The 13388-nt window shown below is 39.7% G+C and overlaps 1 protein-coding gene across 1 annotated transcript in view; it reads right to left on the minus strand.

The window, feature by feature from the left end:
- Positions 1–3484: 3484 nt before the first annotated feature.
- jph1a (junctophilin 1a) overlaps positions 3485–13388 on the minus strand; it is a 40540-nt gene continuing 30636 nt past the window's right edge. Inside the window, 4 exon segments of the mRNA XM_037756833.1 lie at positions 3485–5972; positions 6133–6229; positions 6867–7004; positions 7006–7607. Coding sequence (XP_037612761.1) covers positions 6149–6229; positions 6867–7004; positions 7006–7607 — 821 coding nt within the window. The 3' untranslated portion in view covers positions 3485–5972; positions 6133–6148.

Consider the following 13388-nt stretch of genomic DNA (forward strand, 5'->3'; position numbering starts at 1 on the left):
TCATATAGCGCCGTCGACAAGAAAATCTGTGATAATGTGTCATAATATGAAAGAAAGACAGATAGACTGGCTTTATTGCGTGATTTCTAGCTGAGACATGCTGAAGCGTATCAGCTCTCGTTGCTACCACAACACCACATACAGTAATATCACTTGGTGATAGTTCGAACACTGACTCTTCGCGGCACACACACATCTGTCGTGTGCGATTCTTGGATGGATACAACGTCTGGCAAATTGTTAAATCATTCAATTCTTCGGGAATCTCATTACAAGCTGATGGTTGACAGAAAAGTGCTCACACAATGACAACTTAACGAAAAATTGTATACCCTTACAGTATATACCCAAATACAGTGGTGGAGTCTCTTAATCGTGTGTTTCTAGGATAAATAGATGCACAGGGAGCAGAGCTGTTTACCAAACAGACATAGAGTCATAGAGAAAAGAGGCTTTTGTATATTTTATCAAATATGTTTCTGAAAATTACAGCTACAGCAGCGGCAGTACTGACACAATGCGCTCTGAGTCACCGAAGCAACATTATTATGATCGTCAGTAACAGGGCACCCTGCAATACAATAAATATTCAAAGCCACCAACTTATGCAACCATTAAGACAAAATGGATTGCTCATAATAAGTGAGTCACAAGCAGAGAGTGATGCATGGGAAAAAACATCTTCCAAAATCATAAAATGACCCTTTGCATGTTTGTTTTCTATGAAACAGTGCTAGTTTATTGTCCCTACTCCACACAGCATGAAGGCTTCAAATGGCATAACAGACAGTTAAGTGGACGTGACAACCATTTACTTTCAATGGCTTGAGGCTAATGCACTGTGTTGAGGCCTTGCGTGGCCTATGATAAAACCCTCATCGCTCAGATGTCATTAGATAAACAGGACATAATAAGGCATGCCTTTTATATATGTTATGTGGGAACATTAGCATACGGCAAAAAAAGAAAGTGCTGCATGTTTGCTTTATAATCGTTTACTTTAGATGTCAGAGTGATAGCTTTATGGTTGTGTGACTGATGGAGTGATGCTAAGCTAAGCTAGCTATGCAAGGAATGGAAAGGGGATCTGCTTAATATGATGTCTGATGAGCAACAGTTTTTAAAAAAAACGCCGGCCAACGATATCCCCTCACTGCTTACAAGTCTTAATCCAATTTTAGAAGCACAAGCAAGTTGCGAGTTAAATATACACATGAGAATCTCTTGCTTTCATCTTAGTGGGTATATTCCAGACTAGTCTACTCTATACTGTATGTCTGAGTCAATCCTTACAGATACATACAACTATGTTATAACACAGTATAACAGTTAAAGATGTTGACGAATAAATTTGTAAAGACTAAAAAATGTCCTTACATCTGCTCATAACTACATTATTGGGTGTTACAAGCGCATTTTTTTTATTATTAATACGGCCTTAAAGGTGCAATGTGTAAGATATGGCCAGAATTGTAGTTTAAAACATTCAAAAAAATGTACTAACATTATCAACAGAATGTGAAGCGGTTACAGAGTTGACGTTATGTCAAAAACGTCTACTGTATGTATTGTGTTGTTGTTAGATATCTATTAAAATTAGCATGCTAACCGACTAGCCGGTCCTCTCTTGTAATAACACTTGAATTTTGTGTATTCTTGCACGGCTGTTAGTTGTTGTTGTTCTTTTATTATTATTATTATTTTTTATAACTAATGGCTGTAAATTAGATTGTATGGACCCAGTAGTAGAGGTGAAATGCTGACCCCTATTTCTTTGGAGCGGGTGGCTAGGCATTATGCATTGCACCTTTAAAATGCTGAATAGGGGGGTTCATTTAAAGTGTCTATTTTTGCTAGTGATCTTGATTGGCTGAAAAAAAATCGGAATATTTCTTGCCATATATAGTCACCTTTTGAGAGATTGTCATTTCTTAAATGTTTTATTATCAATACTTGAGAAAAAACATCAAAACATATTCAGTGGTCAATTATTGGTGTCCAAACTGATCACGTGATATGGAGGGCCACAAGTGTCATGGAAATGGTTATTAAGCATTTCATTGATTGATATTGTCCAATTAGGACAATAAAAACAGGAATTGATAAAGATATTACAAATTAATTAATTAATCTCTAAATAAAGAGTTTAAATTAAGCACCTCATTCAGTGATATTTAAAATGGGGAATAAAAAGAAAAATATTTAAAGAATTTACAAATTAATATATATTCCATTGATGAATTGATTAAATTAAAAAGAGTTTTTTAAAAAACATTAAAACAATCAATGACTATTTCCATGACACCTTTGGTTTTCTATACCGCATCTGTAAATTTTACTTTTTTCTTCTGCCAAATGAACCTTTGCTGTGAAAACTTGAGAACAATTTATGGTGGCTGGTTAAATAACCACATGGCGAATAGGAAGCTTTGAACAGGCCAAGGTGCAGCGCGACCAAACTAAAATACATGTGAAATACCTGCCATGGTTAAGGTTGGCACGTGTCACAGTCCTGCTGCAATGAACTCATAATATGGAGTCTCTTCCCCATAGAGTAGATGGTACATCCGCCATTGCTGAATATAAAGATGATTGTAGATTCCTCGTCAGGATCATAGCTGTCATTAGAATTTGTTAAATGGCTTCTATGAAGGTATGATACACTTATAAGGTTTTGGTTTATATTCGTCCAGGACTGCTTGTGCAATCAAATCTTGTCCAGCATGCTGTGCCATATCAGAATAGTAACAGAGATATTCTATACTATTACTGACAAGTTTGGCTTCACACAGGAGGTTTTAAGTGCCAGGATTTAACACTCTTCTGAATATTCCCTCAGAGGCAAAACGTCTGATGCTATAATTGTCAGTAGCAATAAGGACTCCTGATATTCTAACCTGTTTAAACAAAATGCAACTATGATAAACAAATAGCAATATAAGGGAGTTATAGGAACTGAAATTTACTGCGAAACCCAATCGTCTCCAAAATTTACACCATAGAACAGGGTGAGATGAGTAAACTTTTTCGTCAGGCGTCAGGGCAGAGGGCGCAGCAAGTGCAAGACACGGCGTTGCTGATTCCAGACAGGTGCCATTGCTGGTGTAACACTACACTAATCCAAGGCTGATCAGCAGTGGAAACAGTACAATCTGACCCGAGACAAAGTGGGGCACCTGCCTGCGCTCACACACCGCTAATGCGAGACCCCGACGAAGACACTTTGATTTCATGCCTACTCTTTTCCCCCCGGATCTCATTATGAGAAGGTCATCATGGGGCCACCATTGCTGGGAGGCTAGAGACGACGAAACTCCGCGACACATTGAAGTGAACATGGGACTGGAATTGGAAACATTCTCATAAGACAAGTGGGAATCCCTGCATCCATCAATTCAAATTCATCTGTAGATTGTTTTGCATAGTATATTTTGTGCTGTATTGTGTTTTTCAGCAGTATCAAAAATATCAGAAACAAGCGAAATGTAGTTTAACAAGGCATAACATCTTTATTGTTATACACATAACTTCATCTCCAAAGACTTTGCACAAATCAGTGGGGTCACATGAACCTTGAGATATCAAAAGTCTCCCGCAGTTCCTCGTCATATCCTAAAATACTCAAACAAGTACATCTGCCTTTCACATCCCCCAAATGGTACATACAGTACAACCAATTAGAAATAAAGTATTTTTTTTTCTCCACTGTCAAACATTATCATATGTGCATTACATTACCAATTACAAACAAGTTATATTCATTGTCAAAATACAGGTGTGCAAATTGTTAGAAAAATACCAACTCATATACCAGATTCTGGATTGTGCTCTGTAAAAATCCTTACAAATAGTATATAATAATCTATATATAAATGACTCCGACATGCAATGTTGCATTTCAAAAAATATCCCATAAACAGGCTGATCTGTTAAACCCTCCGAAACGTCGGTCTTCACCATGCTCACGTGAAGACAGTTAAAACAAGAAAAGAGGGTGTAGCAAAGAAAGGGTTATTTAATGCTCACATTTGTAATATAACATTTTTTAATAATCTAGTGTCTTGGTCTGCTTTTATATTGTCTATTCCACAATTTGAATATATATTTTAACAGTTAGTTATGTGGACAGTTTGCAAACATCTAACAGACTGAAGCATTCTCCAGATGCAACGTGCTGCTCATTGTGTAATTCAAAACTGAATTGCAGAAAAAGAAAACCTAGCCGTATTAAAGCCCTTTTTTTATGATGACCAATGTTCACAAACACATCAGTTGTACATTGAATAAATAATTAACCTCGGTAGTGATGACAGTAAATGCCAACCACATAAATAACCACTTTTAAAATCAAAGAAACTCATGCCATACCTGCAACAAAGACTACAAACAGCTACGATGAGGCAAGCATGATTCAGGTGATGACAACAGTCAAAGTATCCCCCACACGACAAAGTTAAGACAAGGATGGCATCTCTTCCCCTCCCCCCCTTCCTCATCTTTATCTGAGGTAAACAGTAGTACTGTTAAAGACTTTTAAAGGCATCTCTCCTTCTCCCTGGTGCCACATTCCCCATGGCCTCAACCTGAATAAATTCAACATCCACCGTCCAACAAGCACGCAAACACTGCCGGGCCTACAGGAGCAGCTGCGTGAACTGCATCTTTGCATTTTTAGTGGTATTCTGAAACATTGAAAGCAAAGAATAGAAGGAAGGAAGTAAAGCATTGACGTGCAATGACATTATTTTCCTTCCGATTTAATAAATAACATAAGACATTTGTTACTTCACTCTCACAGAGCTAGGTAGCTTTTAAAGTGTGAGCCTCCTTCCTAAACACACAATGCCGGCTGTTAAGCGACAACCTCTCTCAAAACCAGTCGATTCAAATTATAAGAGTCTGACAAAATAAACGGAACATAGGATTTTTTTTTATAATGGTACACCCTACCCTGCCCCTTTTTTCTTTTTGGCAAAATATACTATAAGCTTTTCTTTGAAAAAATAAAACATATTGCACTTTCAGTAACATGAATGTGTAATGTCAAATTACAACTCAATTGTTAGAAATGAGTAGAATTTCAAAATAAAAGGGAAAACTTTCAAAAAATAAAAAGGGAAAACAAATGTATTTACTCATTTTGAGAGGAGAAGAAATTTCCTTTTTCAACTACAAGCATATGACTGCAGGTAACCAACATTCAGAGAACGACGACGAACGAAAAATAAAACAGAAAACAAACAAAAAAGGTTAAAACTGTACCATGCATGGGGAGTGTTTCAGAGCAGTGTATCCTGGGTTACAATGGACGGAGCTCGAGAAAGCTGCGGTGATGATTGGGTAAACAGAGTAAGACTGGCTAGTGACCGTGCAAGCACTGACTGCTGCTGGCAACGGCCGTGCCCAGTTTCCTGTGTCCCAGAGTGGTGTGAACCCCAGGAAACGCTCCGAACACCCGAGCACGCTCCCGCTGCGACTGTTCTCCCTCCCCTCCCCGGCCGCCGGGCTCACATCTCCCCATCAAAACGTCAGATGGCAAAATAGAAAGGCAGCTGTTTGCTCCCGTCATCTAAAAGTGCATCTCCACACTCTTCCAGCGAAGTCCGTCAGCCCGCCGCTATCTCTGCCAAGGCAGCGGGCTACAGAGACCAGTGCTTGGATCAGCACACGTGTGGGTTTCAATTACTTCTTTTTTCAGACTGTGTATGTTTGGTTGCGTTTTTAAACTTTTTTTTTTATATCTCACTAGACACGACATTTCACCTCAGCTTTCAGAGAAGCCAAAGGAGTGCTAATTCACAGGGCTGGGCCTAAAGAAGGCCCATGACAGGTTGGTGGTAGCGATGCCTTCCTCCTGATTCTCTTCGGTGCCGCGCTGATTCCTAAACACCTACGGCCGCCCCCGTGTCTCACTGGCGCCATTTTCATTTTTCAAGGCCGGCGATGCAACTGTACCGGTTGCCATGGTTTCACTGCAACATAAAATAGTTTGTTAGGATTTAATTGGCTGCTTGTCACATTTCAAACACACATTGTGGCACACACAAGACATGGAGTACATAGAAAAGGCAGATTCATCTTAATTCATCTGCTTACTTATTCATTTTTGTCTAAGAAAATAAATGAACTTACCTGAGAAACAGCATCATCATGTCAGAAAGTGGACAAATATAATTGCAAGGCCAATATTCAGCAGCATTACCATAGCAACAAGGATCGAGTTAGGACCCTGCAAAAAAAAATTACATTATGATAAAGATCAGATATAACATAATAATCTACAACAACAATCAAATGGTATGTACTGCCATATCTTCACATGACAAAGATATTAAGAATGTTATTAAGAATCATTAGAATAGAAAGTATTAATATAATACTGTACATTTTGGGAAATATGCTTTCTTGTCAAAGTTAGATGGGAAAATTGATACCACTCTCATATCTGTATGGTAGATATGAAGCTATAGCCAGTAGCCAGTTAGCTTAGCTTCACACAAAGACTGGAAACAGGAGGAAACACCCAGCCCGGCTCTGTCCAAAGGTAACAAAATCTGCCTGCACGCTTTAATCACACTTGCAACTGGGACCAATTGTCAGGCAACCAGAGGACACTCCAGGAAGTTATTGGTCCTTACTGGTCCAAAATATCAATTGTTATTTTTCTACTTCAGATTTTGTATGGATTAAACAAACAAGATATAGCCAGTTAATTTGTGATTTTAGATTGATAAAATATAAGGCATAAGAGTGATATATCAATCTTCTCATTTAACTCTCGGCAAGACAGCGAATAAGCTTATTTCCCAAAATGTAAAACTACTCCTTCAAGAACACCTTTTTCCTATCCTACCACTGATACTTACTGTTTCTGCCATGCCTTCTGCACAATCCATACTGCTTTTCTTTGCGTCTGCGAGGCTCTTTGGCTTTAGGGAATCCTGCTTCCTGAGTTTCGGATCGCTCTTGCTCTCCCGTAAGGAGGCTGGCTTAGGAGGGGGGGAGACTATAGGATTTAGGGAGTTGCGGGGGCATACGTGCCAGGTCCAGGATACTAGGCTCTTCTTCTATATCCTCTTCAGGGTCCGGGGGTGGTTGGCCCCTTGTAGGGGCCTTGACGTAGTAACTGTGGTACTCGGTGTGGAGCTCGCCATTGACTGGAAGTGCAGGAGGCTGTGGAGGATGAGGAGCAGGTGCCGCGGTAGGCTGCTGAATTTTAGCGGGTTTAGGCGGAGCCTCGACGTGCACATGAGAACTTTTGGGGCCATCGGCGACGGGCGGCCTCTCCTCTTTGCTTATCTTTCTATTAGACCGCTCGTCCTTGCTGGTCTTATGACTTGACTTCTCCTCTTTGCTCGTCTTGCGGGAAGGCTTTTCCTCTTTACTGGTTTTACGGCTGGTGCTGTTGGCGAGCTGACCTTTCTTCTTGCTGCTGGAGTGAGGCGAAGGGGGAGGCGTGGCTACAGGGCTGGTCGCATGGGAGCGGGGAGGAGTGGTGCCTTTGCGGTAAAAGTGGGGAGAATTTCCCGCGGAGCTGTCCTTCTTTTCAACAGGGACCTCTTTAATCTCCACAGGCTCCTTCACCGGTTGTTTTAAGTAGTCAGGTCCTGCAGAGGCGAGAGAGGTGACACACATTAACATGACATTTCTGCAGCTCTTAATTTGCCATCCATCCCGACTGAATGGAGAGTTCCACTGCCACAGCTAGCTTTAAATCGGAGCTAGCCCTAAGCACAGTTTAACTCTCAATTAAAATATTCATGAATCAACATTATATATGCAATCATTCTGCAAGGACTGGGGGAGACAGGGGAAAAAAGACTGATTAATGCAGGGTCACAAACACCATTTCACAAAGGAAGCCTCCTCTGCAGGCTCATCTTTCTCATCAGCCATTCTCTTTTATCAGTATGTTGTGTTCCTGGAAAGGCCCTTGTCACATCAGTTCTCAGCATCCAACCAGCACGGCTGTACAGATAAAGAAGGATAAGCTGCAGTGATGTCTCTTTTTTGTCTGGGGAAGCTCATACTGTTGGAGTTTATGGCCTGAGGTCCTGGGTTATTGGACACAGATAGTCTAATGATACTAAAGGCACACTCCTCTTTTATCTATATGTTTTGAATTTCCATTAAGGACATCACGTCCTCTAATGTGTGGACAAAAGGGCCCGAATCTGAATGTAAATGCCTTTTTGCATGCGAGAAAAATTACACTTTATCTGTCCCTTTGTTCTGCACTGAATTAATATTTATTAGAGACATCGGGCTCTTTGTTTGCCTGTTTTTTTTTCTCACTTCGCCTAAATTAGACGGTGTCAGAGTGACTAAGAGAGGGACAATGCCGCTTTGTTTGAAGCGCATCAGATGGCATGAGAAGAGAAGGATCCTCCGCATCCCGTATAGCCAATTTGAAATAGAGTGAAATAAATCTAGAAATTATATAGACAATCTTTTTGATATTTTCAAGTAGAAGAAAAGACTGTTTTGCTTGTTTTTCACTCCTAATCAACCCCACCAAATACTATATACTGAGTCAGTGTGAGGTGATGTGATTCTAATGTTTTCATGTTGGTTCAGAATTATTGCAATTTAAAAACGGGATAATCTCAGAGATCAATCAAAAAAGATGCCTCGTATATGCATGCCATCTGTTAAAGAGGAGTTTATTATTATGCTTTTGTGCTTTTTCCGTTTCCTTTAGTGAGTTATATTTTTGTGCATGTAAAAGGTCTGCAAAGTTACAAAGCCCAAAGTCAATGCCAAAGGTAGTTACTCTCCCCCACAGAAACACTGCTCCTGAACTACCTGAAACGACTCGCCTTTTCTCCTGTAACATGGTGATGTCACCAAGTAACACATTTGCCTAGTGGCTAGTTTGGCACGCCCTCAAACAAAGCTAGTTAGAGCGGAGCTGGAGCAGAGCAAGCCCAGGAAGATCGCCGGGCTTTGAAGCAAATTTTCGTAGTGGCCAAACCATGGAATTACAACTTCCGTGTCCGTCGCGTGATGCCATCGGGCCCAAAAATACTTTTCCCCATAGACTAACATTAGGGAAAGAGACATCTGTAACTCAGCGGATAATTTGATAACACTTGAACAGCCCTTATTAAAATCATGAAGTCCTAAAAGTTGTAAAATGCACTAATAGCTGGCAGGAGCTCAAACAGAGTGTTTCATACAGAGGGTGAAGCAGCACAGCCGCTATGAGAAAAATAAAGCGTTTTTTTAATATTAAGGTGTGTAAACATGTTCTAGTAGAACCCAAAATACAAGTATGCACCTGAAAATAAGCATAATAGGTCCTCTTTAAGTTAATAATTCGAAAATAATTCATTCTGTTTTAGCTTTGACTCTCATCCCCTCCAGGAATAATTATGTAAACATCAAATCCAGATAGGGAACAAGTGTATCCAATCCCATATCAGCGTAAAAAACGCCTCATTGCAGAATCTTTTGGGCCTCGGTACTCATAAGCCCAAAGTATTTTTCAGCTGCATGGCATTCCTGATTTGTTTCATAACCGCCTCATCCAATAAGACCCACTACAAAGAGACTGGGGGGACATTTGAACATCTGCAGGGCTTAATATATCCACAAGCTTAATTTCACACCATAACTCAATAAGAGTTAGGGCTTCGTGGGCGGGCCTGAGCAGTTTCCCCCTGTTTGGGGACAGATTCCTGCGAGGGATTCCTGACATTTTCTGAATGGTGGTCGACACTAAAATGACTCCCATACTCACACTCACATAGAAGTGCAACACCGGCAGTCATTAAGAACGATTTCCACTACACTTCTGAAGCCATGCTGGATTTCAAAATATGCTGATCATGCCTTTTTGTTTGTGTTTCAACACTAGAAAGCTGAAGAATCTTTTGGAATTTTGTAAATTGATTGATCTGATTACTTGTTGTTGATTTTGTAGATACTTTAGCATGTTGTTGATCTTGTTTATGATGAGTGAGTGAAGATTTATTAGATGTACTCTACCAAGGAATCCTGCCAGGTCAGCTGGAACATGTACTAGGACTCAATTACTCAAATGCCCCTGGTGTTTCTTTCATCTGAGCATTGATCAGCTGGGCTGAGTCTGCAGCCTTCCAAAGAGGGTCATTAAAATGGGCCATGGTATTAGTCATGACCGAGACAAAAATATGCAACTCAGTAAGCACAAATAAAAATCTGAATTACAGGATTTTTTTCTCGCAGATTTGTGCATTTTTGTAATGTAATATGTAATGTGTCTTTTTACCTCATCATTGTCTCCTTGAGGTTATTAGAATACAAGCTTTAGTTTAACCCTCATCCTACCAACATATTTAACATACAAGGACTACCGGCTGGGGTCCCTGGGGACCCAAGAATAAACTACTGTAAGAAACAACCATCATAGTAAAATGTTAACTTATTTCTTCTCAGAACATTATTAGTTATGTAATTAATGTAAAAAATAGACAGAGCATGACCTCCATATCACCAAACATACATTTTTTTTGCTTGCTTGCTTGCTTGACCCAGTTGGTTGCTATACTCGACCCAGTCGGCCGCTGTGCTTGACCCAGTCAGTCGCTATGCTCGACCCGGTCGGTATGCTCGACCCGGTCGGTCGCTATGCTTGACCCAGACGGCCACTGTGCTTGACCCAGTCAGTCGCTATACTCAACCAATTCGGCCCCTCGTTCGTCTCAGTCGGTCGCTATGCTCTACCCGATCGGTTGCTATTCTCGACCCGGTCGGCGGTTATTCTCGCCCCGGTCACCCGCTATACTCGACCTGGTCGCCCGCTATTCTCGACCCGGTCGCCCGCTGTTCTCGACCCGGTCGCCCGCTATACTCGAAACTAGATCTATTTCAGCAATCAGCATTTGATTGAAGGGCCCGGCATGCTCCAATGTTTCCTTAGAGTTGTTTTGTAGTATGTCAGTGGAGAAAAATTAAATCGGTGATATGTAAAACATTGTCATCATGTGAGACATATGCTTGAATACAAAAAGCACTATCACCTGTCAAAATGCCATGTTTAACCCTCATCCTACCAACCTATTTAACATACAAGGACTACCAACAAACAACGAATTGATTGACAAAGTTGTGAAAAGTGATAGAATAAAGCACCTGTGAGATATGACAAAAAGTACCTCCGGGGTCTGCGGGGATCCCAGTCGGCAGGATGAGGGTTAAGCTGTGGTTGCCAGTTTGCTTCATGTTAATCCACAGCACATTTTCTGCTCCAGTGCACTCTTGGCAAAACACACGCGCTGACACACACAATCATATACTCTCACAAAACACAACGGATCGGCTGTTTAAGACCCAGCCTAACCTCTACTGACCTGAATATGAGATGAACAGCAGTAGCGTCAGTATGAGTGCTCATGCATGGATGTGTGTAAGGGGGGAGGAGGACATACAGTGTGTGCGGTTATCACATCTGTTGCCATTGTGAACCATTCTGGGTTCAACGGACGGGACAGTAGAATAATAATCTGGTGTGATGAACCCCAGAGTTGAAAGGGAATTCAGCCACTTTGACCTGAAAGGAAATATCTATTTTCACCATTTGAATGTTGTTTTGCATGACAATCAAACACTGACCCAAGGCTGTTGCTACTATGAATGATACATCTTTGTCAGATGCACCGAGCAGCCAACAGGGACAGATATATACTGTACATTTCCTAGGGCAAACTGTTTGCTTAAGTGTGTCAATTGTGTCTATATGTCAAACATAATAGCATGTCTTCTGAGTGGTAGTGAAGGGCATTTTCCCGGTTTGTGTTCTTTGCTTATGATGCATTTGGTTATTCTATTCACACTCTAATACTGCGTTATACTGTATATGTATTAGTCTGTTCTGTGGGTTGTGATCTCAGCATGTTCTCTACACTGTTATATTTAATATTCATGACTCAATTTGTAGCTTTTTAGATTATCTTTCTTCCTCCTACTCACACTGGCAGATGGGCAGGGGGAGCCATGTCATTGTTACAGTGTGCGTTTGCATGCACACTAGTGTGGTGATTATAAGGCTCAAAACTGGGCATGCGAACGCACTCACTTACATCTGCATTCATACACACATGCAAATAAAGCATGCCCCTTTGTCTGTGGCTACTGGCTGAGTGTAATCGCTCTCTTCCTGTGCTTTGTTTTTAAGTGGCCACATGCAAAGAAGAACATGGAAGGGCCTCATGTTCACATGGACTGACATGTGACTGATGGAAGACACCACATGAAAAGAGTCAAATCCGGACGAGTGAACAAACATGGACATTATGGATCTAAATGTATCCCCGTATTTGGGAAGCATTTTTACAGCTAATGTTTGATGCATGTTTCTATCCACTTTTATCCAAAAAACTCTTTTGAAATTTGTTTGGAAAAGGATCAGATCAGTGGTATCTTATAATAACACTTTATTATAACCATCATTAATAAATGGGAAATTGATAGTTAATTAAACTTAAGTTAATACTTACTTTTCTATTAACAAACAATCATATGATCATTAGTAATACTGCAATTTATGTTATTTTAACAGTTACATACATGCATACATACACATTTGATATATTATATCAAGTATTTGTTAATGATTACCAAATGAATTGTAAATCTTTAAGTAACTGCTTTTAAAACATCTAACATTACATAGATATTTGTACACGTTGTTAACAGTTAATAATTGGTTTGCAAACCTTCTAAAACATTATTTGGATGGCTATTTATAAAGTTGCAACTGGTGATTATAATACCTTTTTAAATGGTTAATAAATATGTTGTGAAGCATTTCTAAAAAATATTCAGATAGATAGTTAATACTTTTTCAATGCTTAATATTTGGTTTACAAATCATTTGGTAATCATTAACAAAAACATAAAATAGTATATAAAATTATAGTGTGTGCAACAATAAACTGTTAAAAAATACTTTACTAATGTAATCAGAATATAATTGTTATCATCTCTTATCAGCTATGACACAATATATAATTTATAAACTAATTATTTCATACACAAACTAATGATAAAATAACAGAAACTATAGTATAACTTATAATTAGTAAACATTATTAATTATCATTTAATTGGTTGTTAACAGTAAAATAACCATTAACTAAAGTTTATTGACTACCAATCTACCATTTATAGATGATGGTTATATAAAGTGTCACCAATATTTAATTTGTTTTATCCTTGAAAGAAGTTGCTGCATAACTTTGAACTTCGGCTGAACTACCGTGTTGAAACTCCACAACACCTGCTGCCGTGAATATAAAGCAGCACCTGCTCATGTCTGGTGTTCAGCCCTGACAGGTCCAGGCTTTTATGGTTCCACCCGGTCCAAGTGTACCTTGACTGGGTCAAACAGGGCAAAGTGGGATCCC

Source organism: Sebastes umbrosus, chromosome 21 (assembly GCF_015220745.1).
Source record: "Sebastes umbrosus isolate fSebUmb1 chromosome 21, fSebUmb1.pri, whole genome shotgun sequence".
Classification (NCBI taxonomy): domain Eukaryota; kingdom Metazoa; phylum Chordata; class Actinopteri; order Perciformes; family Sebastidae; genus Sebastes; species Sebastes umbrosus.